At 30.8% G+C, this 12068-nt stretch overlaps 1 protein-coding gene across 1 annotated transcript in view; it reads right to left on the reverse strand.

Annotated features, from left to right (window-relative positions):
- Window positions 1-12068, reverse strand: part of LOC108744768 (ATP-binding cassette sub-family G member 1) — a gene marked incomplete at its 3' end in the record, with an annotated part of 29343 nt that overhangs the window by 7135 nt on the left and 10140 nt on the right. Inside the window, 2 exon segments of the mRNA XM_025975037.1 lie at window positions 140-332; window positions 402-519. Of these exon segments, the coding sequence (XP_025830822.1) occupies window positions 140-332; window positions 402-519 (311 nt within the window).

Raw genomic sequence — 12068 nt, forward strand, 5'->3', positions numbered from 1 at the left:
TATAAATAAAAATTAATATTTGGAAAAAGGCAAATGGAAAATAAGAACAGGTATTTTGCATTTTGTATTTATATTTTAAATGGAACTGTTTCAAATAAATCGTAATCGTGTTTCCGCCCTATTTTGCAAAATAATTTACCTGCATAATTTTGTATTCCAAGGATACTGTATATCCCAATTTTAAATGGGCGGCAATGGTCATATTTTCAATTACTGTTAAACCTAATCTTAGTTCTTCTTCTTGTGGAATGTAAGCCGATAATTTTCTAAATCGATGACTATGATCTCTAGGAATGTCATTTATATAAACGTTACCAGAACTGCCTTTTGTTCTGAAAAATCGTAACAACACAGTCTGTAAATTATGATAATTTTTTACTAATTATTAACTATTTTCTTACGTAAATCCAGCCAGGATATTAAGAAGGGTCGTTTTTCCTGATCCTGATGGTCCCATAATTACTGAAAGTTCACCAGATTTGAATTCACCGGATATGCCATGAAGAATTTTTTTTTGATCTGGAAATAAAAAAAAGGATTAGCAATTCAAAATCTGAAACCCTCTCGTTTTAATTGCAATCATTAAAAAAAGTTACGATTATGACGCTATAAATTGATCAAAATAAAATTTTACTATGAATCGGTTAATTAACCTTAAGAAATAAAAATACCTTTTAACGTTTTCAAAGTAAATAAAAAACGAAAAAATGACGTTAATGAGACAAAATATGAAAAACAACAATTTTTTTATTTATTGCAAACTAGAAAAAACTTCACAAAATATTTAGAAACCTTAACACGTGTTTTGACCTTTCGGTGATTGTGCCAGAGATTTCTAATAAATATTTTGTGAAGTCATTTCCAGTTTATATTCAATAAATAATTATTAAAATGTTTCATAACGAACCTATCCCAAAATCTATTTATTTCTGTGTAAATTATAAATTTATTCAAATAATTTTGTACTTTTCATTAGAAAAATTAATATAAGTTGTAGGTTTTCTAGGAGAATACTTGGAGAAAAATAAGATGAATAAATAATGTCTATTTCTGGCGAACGGTTAATTTAGAAATTCCAGAAAGATTGTTAAAGTTGTATGTTTGGAGTACAGTCCTGTACGGGTGCGAAACATGGACAATGGACGCGGCGGAAAAGAAAAGGTTAGAGTCGTTCAAAATGTGGTGTTACAGGCGAATGATGAGGATACCGTAGATAGAGAAGGTTAGAAATGAAGAGATATTAGAAAGAATAGGAGAACAGAGGACTCTATGGAAGTCAATAAAAAATAGGCGAGATAGGTTAGTAGGACACCTTCTCAGGCATGAAGGTCTAGTCAGAGATATATTAGAGACAGAAACGGAAGTTAGGAGGGGTAGAGGTACACTTAGATTAGATTACTATTCGCAAATAGTTAAGGATATGGGTTGTTCTAGTTTTAGGGAAATGCGAAGATTAGCTCAGGGTAGGAAAGAGTGGAGGTGCGTGTCCAATCAGTCTTAGGACTGACGACCTTATGATGATGATGATGATTGTGAAGTCATTTCACGTTAGTATTACATAAATAATTATTAAAATGTTTGATAATGAACCTAAAATTTATTGGAATTATTAAGAAATTGACTTTTGAGTAAAATAAAAATAAATGTGTCTATATAATTTCGTACTTTTCATTAGAAAAATTAATGCATTAAGACAATATTGGAGAAAAATAAGGTCAATAAATGTTGTCTATCCGGTTACTTTAATCTTGAACTTAGTTTTGTAAAGCGTCCATTTCATTACTGTTTTTAAAAGTACACAGATAAAAAATTGAAAATCAGCAGTCAAAATAACAATTAGCGTTTCACTTATCGCACTAAGCTATTGGCATGAGTCAATTTGCAAAACAAATACGTATTATCATAGGAAAGAAACTTATTGAACTTAAACATCAAACATTTGCTTATACAATTAGTGAAGAATTTTCTCCAGAAAAAACGTTAATTTCTTTAATTTTCATCGTCATTATTAACTCAGTCAATAAAGTTAATGGTTTCATGTTCTTATTGATATTTTTTTCTCAGTGGCGTGTAGGTTCCGAATTTGAGGCCTTTTGGGGAATTATTAAATTAAATATGCATGCTAAATACAAATACATGTCGAGATCAAAATGAACTTCGAACTACGAAAAAATGTGTAAAAAAGTCAAAACTACATTTTTAATTATCAGGTGGTAATGGTTTAAATATTGACAATTCGTTCTGAAATTTAAAACCTATTTTAATTCTCTTGTTAAAAGGATTAAGTCCATCATTAGCGATTTTGGTTCATTTAGAAAAAGAATTTCCCTCCAATTGTTATACTTTATAAACTGATTGTACATTTTTTGACTGGAGGTACGTGTCCAACTAGTCTTAGGACTGACGACCCTATGATGATGAAAATGCAGAACATTGAAATATTTTTATCAGCAATTGAGAATGTAGAGACATGGGCCAGATTAAGATGTACCAATGCGGGGGGAATGTGGCCCATTTGCCTGCTTGTTATGGTGCTAATTGGTGGAAAATGATTATATTATTAAAAATTATTAAGAATATATGAGTGGAGAATGGCAGGCAGATTTAATAACAGAAAAATTAAAACGCGAAATTTGTGAGAAAATCTATGAATACATTAAAGTCGTGGATGCAACAATGATAGAAAAAAGAGTTTGAAGTAGAGTATAAAAATATTTAAAAGATAAATATTATGGGCGATGTACATAAAGTTGATAAGTATTTAAACATTTAGGTTAGTTTCGACGGACATTATTGTACAAGACTTATTTTCTTCCTACAATAGTGATAAGCAAAATTGGCGTTGGTGTTGGACCAAGACGAAAACCAAGACCGACTACGAAAGACTAAACGAAAAATTATTACTTCCTGTGCATAAATCCACAAAGTCAAACTATTTGAAGCAACTTAAATATTTTCTTTTCTTGGAACAAAAAATTTTTAGTCACTCTTAAATCTTCAACTTATCCTTGGTTATGTATCGATGAATATTTTACACCCTATGCTGTTTAACATTTTCTTTTTCATCTCTTTTATAAACTAGTACTATTCCTCCACTTCCTTGGTATTTCGTCATTATTCCATGTTACACTGAAAATCTCACCCATTTTTTCAGATAATGTACCCTTTGTAAAAACCTTAATGACATTCATAGAAATAATGTAATATTTTTATTGAAAATTTTCAAATTGAAGTAATTATATTTATTATTCCATATTATATATCGAGTTTTTCACTAAAAGGCCAAATAGTCCTTATTGATTCTTTTTTTTTCAGTGATTTTCTTGTTTTATAGCATAAACATGTTATTGTATAACATAAAAATTTTGATAGTCCATATTCAAGGTTAAATCTTTATGTGGTTCCTGTTTTTTTTTTAAGCTAAGGATTACTTTTACAACAATTTTATAGTTTTTGTTTCAGATTAATTGACTTACGTTTCTTTTTTTTTATGATAATAAGCATGAAACTCTTCTACGTGTCCATTTACACGTTTTATGGGGTTCAGCACTATGTGAACGTGCTTTGTTTTATTTTGTCATTATCATATTTTTATATGACTGTCGTGACTCCGAATTACGTTTATCTATCCTGTTGAAAATTGCAACTCATAAGGATAAAGATAATTCAAAGAAATCTCCGTGGAACTGAAAGATTTCATAATGTGATTAAACACGTTGTGCGTCATGTAAGCCGCACGCCTGATGTTTTAATGTTTTATTCGTGCAGAAAAAATAAATGGACGAAGAATATGCTCTGCTATAACACCAAAAAGATATAAAATTAAATGTATTTCTGTACATTAAATATGTTACTTATTAAAATAAGAAGAAGTGGACCTTGTTGGGGCATACGTAATCCTAAAATGTAGCATCGTATTACAGATGGCGTTTACCGCGCCATTTGTGGTATTTTCTATGTTGCTTATTATTAAAATGGGCATAAAACAGAAATCATTTTTGCTTATTTTAACACAACACATTTTAATACCAAATTTTAATACTTTACTAGGATTAGCATGGTGTATTAGTCATACTGTTCTAACATTGTTGAATTTGGTGATATAAAATTCTACTACAAGTAATTTTGCAGGAAGTTATATTAATATTACAGGCTTTCGTGATCAAAAATTAGAAAAATTATAGTTAGATTCGTATTGGATACTCTACTGAATAATAATAGAAAAAGCTTAAATAATAAGATTATAGAAAAATATCTCAAAGAATCATTATTCTAAAATATGAATGTCAATATTTTAAAATAACATTAAAAGTTCTAAAATTAATAATTTATTTTTGAGTGTGACTGTAATAATCTACACAGTAGAATGTACGATTTTAAAACGTTAAAGAAAGAAGAAGTTCAAATAAATTACGTAGAAAAGAGAAGATAAAAATGTTAGAATTAATAAAAAGTCAAGTTTTTATTGACATTGAACCGTTGATATATAAATGGGCTGATAAGATGCGGAAAGGCATGCCATCAATTATTTGAATGATTGTAATAAAATAATTCTAGGTCGCTTTATCTAGAAAATATAGGTCTAGGTTGGATTTACATAGATTAAAATACTTTACAAACACAATACTCAAATCGTGAACTTTTGCAATAGAAATTTCTGGAGCATTCATGAAAAATCAAACCAATTTTAGCCCCTTACCTCACTTCCCTTAAAGCTGACATTGAATTAAAGAAGAAAGGTTTAAGACAAATTCAGGCGCATAGAAGTTTTGTCAATATTACGTCACAGTAATGCAAATTAAATAACAGTTTAACGTTTTGTTTTCACAAGAAATTCTCTATATGTACTACGATTAATAACTTTATTGAAAGACAAAATATTGACAAACTCTTAATTGTAGAATTTGCACCTATACGGCTTGTTTCTTACACACATGAGTTATTTAACAAAATAATTTAATTGACTGCATACTTGTTTAAAATTTCCTTGTTTGTTTAAACATGTGTGAATTATTATTCATTTTACATTAACTTGTTCTTTGCTGACGTAGTCTGAAGAACAAGACAATTAACTGAAGAAGTGTAATATTATTTATGCATAATTTAGAATAATACGATCGTCATTCAAATGATGCTGACGTCGTTATTAATCGGATGTTACATTTTTTTTTATTACTCTATTAACTGACAGAAGTCGTATGTGCAATGCTACTAAAACCAATTCAAATATAGAGTGTCTACGTCTACAACAATCTTTCAGTGGCGGATGCAGCTAGGAAATGAGATAAATTTACCCCAAAGAGGTTTATGTCTTATGCCACATTTTTTATATTACACTATTAACTGACAAATGTCTCTGTGCAATGCTAATAAAACCAATTCAAATATAGAGTGTCTACGTCTACAAAAATCTTTCAGTGGCAGATGCAGATAGGTAATGAGAGGAATTTACCCCAAAGAGGTTTATGTCTTATGTCACATTTTTTATATTACATTATTAACTGACAAAAGTCTCTGTGCAATGCTAATAAAACCAATTCAAATATAGAGTGTGTACGTCTACAACAATCTTTCAGTGGAGGATGCAGTTAGGCAATGGGAGAAATTTACCCCAAAGAGGTTTACGTCTTATGTTTTATTTTTTATATTACACTATTAACTGACAAAAGTTTCTGTGCCATGCTATTAAAACCAATTCAAATATAGAGTGTCCACGTCTACAACAATCTTTTAGTGGCGGATGCAGCTAGGGAATGAGGTAAATTTACCCCAAAGAGGTTTATGTCTTATGTCACATTTTTTATATTACATTATTAACTGACAACTGTCTCTGTGCAATGCTAATGAAACCAATTCAAATGTAGAGGGTCTACAGCAATCTTTTAGTGACGGATTCGGGTGGGAAGTAAGGGAGATATACTCCCCAAGAGGTTTATGAGTTTATTTGTGAAATCTACAATGTCTTCTTATTCTGTAGGTCGTTTCATTATTGAGTGGTCAATTTTATTTATTATAAATGTTAGTAAAGAACAGCAGATTTAGAATTGTAAAAAATATTTCTGTTACATGTTACACGTGTCTAAAGATTACAATTTTTCAGTATAAGAAAAAAAAATGCTGGATCCGAGGGTACCGGATCCAAATCGGGTACCCGTTTTATTTCCACATTTCATGGTACAAATTTTTTGATGCCCGAGTGATATGCATTTGACGGGTTCTTTAACACCAAATATGACCAATGTTTTGCTTGAAATCTTTTGTGAAGTAGATTGTAGGAAACAAGAAAAAACTTTCACAAGTTGTCGACTGTTATAACGGTCTACTAAGCAACTAATCGTAAAACGAGAAAGTTTCAGAGTACAATGAGATAAAATTAAGTGCTTTCTTTGTTCGTCTCTGTTCGACTTCTTTTTTGTTTTGTTACTAATTGTAAATTAGTTAGGACGTAGCAACTATTCTGCTAGTTCATACTACGAATTAATTTTGCCGAGTGTACCATGTCCATATTTGCTTACAACTGGCTTTTGTTAGTGTAATGATTACTCATTACGTATGTAAGACAACAGTTATTTTTCGATAATGGAGTAGTGACCTTACAAGTTGGTCTGCATAAATAATTGACAATAGAAGTACATCAACAACAATTATTACGAAATACTTCAACGTTTATTTATTAGCAAACAGTACGCCTAAAATACGCCACTATAACGTAGGAAATTATTAATTGATATGTTCAGCTACTGGTTAATTTAAATATAAATAATTTCGCGTTCAGAGTTCTTTTTCTTGTATTGTCTTTGAAAGAACTATCGCAAGATTGATTTCAGGTATGCAACTATACCTAATCAATATGGTTTTAAAATAAACTAGTGACCCGCCCCAGCTTCGCACGGGTGCAATGCTGATACTAAATATATTTTTGTTTTGTTTAGATTATTATCGAAAAGGGGAAATCTTCAAAAGATACCCCCTGAACATACTAAATATACTACAGAATGTCTTTATATACAACATTCACAGTTTTTTTGTCATTAGACAATACAAACCGGCCTCCCGGCCGGTACCGCCGCAACCGCTATGTCCCTGCATTTTAAATCTGTAATATCTTCGAAAATATTCATTTAAATTACATGCTGTAAAGGGCCATATTGATCTATATTAAATGCACAATGTATTTAAGATAGTTAATTGGATAAGAATTAATGCTGTATTGCCTACAATCGCTTCGTAAATAAGTCATTATTTCTCATAAAAAGTAAAGGATAAAAATGGTTATTGTGGGTTATCCTTAAGAGATAGACATATACCATCGCGGACTTTTTTGTAGACCCTTTTAAGATGTCCAATATTGTAGTACATTATTTTGATCTATCTCGTAGGGTTCAGCCAGCGTTTGCAATGTAAGCGCAAAAAATGTGTTTATTTACGACATCACATTAGAAACATCTAAAATTATCAGTGTTTTCCTACTATATTATGCATGTATTATACATATAAACCTTCCTCTTGAATCACTTTATCTTTTAAAAAAAACCGTATCAAAATCCGTTGCGTAGTTTTAAAGATTTAAGCGTACATAGGGACAGACAACGAGGAAAGCGACTTTGTTTTATACTATGTAGTGATAATAAATTTTATCCGAAACAATTGAAAGTATAAGATGACTGTTTTTGAGAGCTGTTATTATCGTATGTTTTCAGAGGCTGTTACCTTTTACTTTCTCTAGAACTGTTTGAATGTTCGCAATTTCTCTTTCTTTACAATGTTATTAATCTGGTGCATGCTTCCAGACACGCCGTGCAATGCACTTAATGATTATATACGTATGCTTTTCATAATGTCAACTTTGCTCTTTAGTAAGAGATTAGAATTCTGGAAATTTAGTTTTTGACGATAAATGATAATGCAGCAAACAAATGACGTGGTAAACGTGCCTAATATTTGTTGAAATTCGACGAAAATCTGCTAATACCGTTTACATGAAAGTAATTATATTCTCTTCTTTAAATCAATAATTTATTTGACATTAATCACTATTGTAAAAAATATGTTCTTTACAAACAGAAATCAATTTGTTTATTCAGGGAATAATGAATATGCTAATACCATTTTTGAAATTTTGAATTAATAATCGAAGATTATTTATTATTACTGAATAATACAGCACATAAAACAAATCATTCTTTAACTATAGGCAAATGAATAAAAAATAATAAAGGTAAAATTAAAAAAAAAAAAGAATTTTTCAGAAATTTATAAGGTACCCAACACATGTGGGTCTTGCTCTAAAATTTACATAAGACAGACTGGTAGAAACTTTGAAAACCGAATGCCTGAACATAAAATTAGACTCTACGTTTGCAAATCATGTAATCGAAGGACAATTTCATCATCATAAGGTCATCAGTCCTAAGACTGGTTGGACACGTACTTCCACTCTTTCCTATCCTGAGCTAAACTTCACATTTCCCTAAAACTAGGACAGCTCACATCCTTAACTATTTGCGAAGAGTAATCTAATCTAGGTGTACCTCTACCCCTCCTAACTCCCGTTTTTGCCTCTAATATGTCTCTGACTAGACCTTCATGCCTGAGAAGGTGTCCTACCAACCTATCTCGCCTATTTTTTATTGACTTCCATAGAGTCCTCTGTTCTCCTATTCTTTCCAATACCTCTTCATTTCTAACCTTTTCTACCCACGATATCCTCATCATCCGCCTATAACACCACATTTCGAACGCTTCTAACCTTTTCTTTTCCGCCGCTCCCACTGTCCATGTTTCGCACCCGTACAACGCCGTGCTCCAAACATACACCTTTAACAACCTTTTTCGAATTTCTAAATTAACCGTTCGCGAGCATAGAAGGGACTTCTTTTTATTAAAGGCGACACGACCCTGCGCTATCCTCTGCCTTATACCCTTACTACTCCTTCCGTCCTAACTTATCTGACTTCCTAGATATCTAGAATCAGCCACTTCTTTTAAGTTTTTGCCTTCTATCCTTATATTCACCCTTTCCCTACTTTTTCTTCCCTTGCATACCAGCATTTTAGTTTTACTTTTATTTATTTTCATACAGTACTGATCTGTCAGTACCGCTTCCATTTAATCTAACATCTCTAAATCTAAGCATACTAATGTTTTGCCCCTGTATATCTATCCCTACAGTTCTACTGTCTTTAATGATGTTGATCGCGATCTTCGATGTATGGATTAAAAAGTAGCTGTGACAGTGTGCATCCCTATCTGACTCCCTTCCTAATATTCACATCTCTACGTTGCAGTCCCGGCTCTATAACTGCCTGTTGCTCTTTATACAAACTAAGTATCACTCTTCTATGTTTGTAACTCATCCCTACATTTTTAGTATATTTAGCATCTTGTCCCATTCAACATTGTCAAAAGCTTTTTCTAATCTACAAATCCTATGTACGCAGGCTTTCCTTTTTCTATCGTTTTCTCTATTAATTCAATAGAACAATTTAATAATAATTTTTATTATTAATAAAAATACGACGATTATACAACAATTACTTCCCTTTCTTTTTACAAAATTACAGTTAACAGTTTCTATAGACCTACTTCTTCATGTAAAATATTTCTTGTTATCGTTGAAATCTAACACTCATTAATAGTTTATGTAATTTATACGAGTATTATTTTAAAGTTATGCCAGATTTGGACATAAAACGATGTGGATGAGCACGCCTCATGAAAGTTCAATTAACTTACGTAAAGCAAATATCTTTGATAATATCATACAACACATTGCTTTCAGCTAACAAAAATTAAGTAATTCTTCTTCAGAAAGTGGGACATCAACAAGCTGCTTTTATGATATGTAGGTACTTAAACGAACAAGTTTTTAACATGGGTACTAACATAAAACGGTAGTGCAGGACTTAAAAAGAATATAAAAAGTCAGTCAATTTGCATGTTATGTGCCTCATGAACCCCAATGTCGTACGAATAAGGCACTACTAGAATATTCATTTAGTTATTTTTAGCAAAAGTAGGAAGTTACAAAATGGTACGTTATTAAGTATTAAGGTACTTTTCTACAAATGAAAACTTGATATTTTTTGGAAAATATTCATGTTAGGGTTCTTTTTGTATCCCTTTAAAGAAAGTTAGTCCCTATTATTTAATGTTACGTTAAGTTAATGGTGCCAGTCCCAGAGCTTGGAGAAAAAGGTGATTTTTGACCCTTTTCGGTAAAAATTTCATTCACTTCTCAATCTTCCCTACCTACCCTTTCCATTATAAAAATGATTCAAAATGTGTGAGATAATAGGATAAGGTATCATATAAGAAACCAATAAAAACGTACCTATTGTTAGTCCCACATTTAAAAGTCGAAAGTGTTAATTGCTGTACGAATAAATTAGTTCCGATGTACATCATTCCCAAGGGAACAGTATAAAATCCGTTTTTTTTTGTATTTTTGTTGTTTAAATAAATAAACGGCTGTCAGAAATTGGTAAAATTTTGTTTCGCGAAAGGTCAGATCGATGTTGTTTTTGTTTTTACAGAAAAAATAACAAAAACAATTGCACATGCTTTGCACTTAAAAGAAAATTTATAAATAAATGAATACATTTAGTGTTGTTATTGACATATGTACGTATTTTTGGATACTTTATTAAACAGCCTAGCTGCTAAAAAATGCGCTCACAGTTTAAGTAATCAAGTTCAAATATTATAAAACAAATTCAAATGCCCTTGTAAATGTTATTGCATTGCATTATTTTCCAAATGCCCATAAAAATTTCCATATTATTTATTGTCAACATTTATCTAAAATTAATGTTATTTGTTTTTAAATGTGTCGAATTTTGCCGGTAAATAAAGTAGTAGATTGTGCAGTAATAATAGAAACAAATTATTTTTGTAAAACTAAAAAATATTATTCCAATGTTTATTTGTTACTCTCTCGTCTCTCGTTTATACGATAAAAAATGTATGTCATGCAGAAGACTAAGTGTTGAATAGACAGAATGTTTTATCTTTGACCTCCATCTTTTGTTTTCTGTCCACTATTCACTTATTTCAACAGATGTTTATGTAATGCACCTGCATGTTGCAGCCAATTTAAATAAACTGTTACTTTTAATTCCGCCTAGGCGTTTTTAAAACCAGTGATGCTTATAAATTTGGCTAACTATACGTTTAGGCGAAATGAAAATGTAATGTTTATCGTCATCATTATCATAAGGTCGTCAGACTTCTTGGACACGCACCTCCACTCTTTCCTATTCTGAGATAATCTTCACTAGATCATCTCACATCTTTAATTCTGAACAATAATCTAATCTGATCTATCTCTACTAAATGAAACGTTTATTTGAAAGGTGTAAGAATAAAATCAAACACATAACACAATTATCTATCTATTACAATAATAGTAATGAGTAAATATAATGAAGAATTTATTGGCGGATTTTCAAATGTCATGTTATGCAGTTATGCAGTTTATATTTTATAGCAGATACGATAAATCGTCTCTGATTGTTGATCGGTCATTAGTAAGTTCAATTAACAGTTAAAAATTCGTGTTTAATCGTTTGTTATTATTGGATATCTGCATTTCATATATATGTTTAATCATCACTAACCTTCTTTATTCCAATCTGTGTTAACATTACATAATGGGTGGAAAATGATGTCACAAAGATAAACATATACGACATGTGGCGAATTTGTACTGTAAATATCAACTGAACATTTTAAAAATTGGTAGTTGTTTATTGATTGGTAAAAAAAAATGCTTATTTAATGCATTCATGCCAGTTATCGACATAATTTGGCCATTATTGAACCAATCTAAGAAAAAGTCTTTTCTCAATATAATTGTCTTTATTCTGAGGCGGATATTGGGTCTTAGTCATCCTTGCCTTTTTTATTAATTAATCTTTTTTGAAGAGAACTGAATAGGTTGAAACAATTTCTATATACTTAGAGGTTCTAAGTTTTTAGGGCCCTACAGCGATGCAGCATAGAGCAAAATACACACAATATATTATTTTATAATATTATTGTATGAAGTTAACAGACAATAAATGCGT

This window comes from Agrilus planipennis, unplaced genomic scaffold, assembly GCF_000699045.2.
Source record: "Agrilus planipennis isolate EAB-ADULT unplaced genomic scaffold, Apla_2.0 scaffold35, whole genome shotgun sequence".
NCBI lineage: Eukaryota > Metazoa > Arthropoda > Insecta > Coleoptera > Buprestidae > Agrilus > Agrilus planipennis.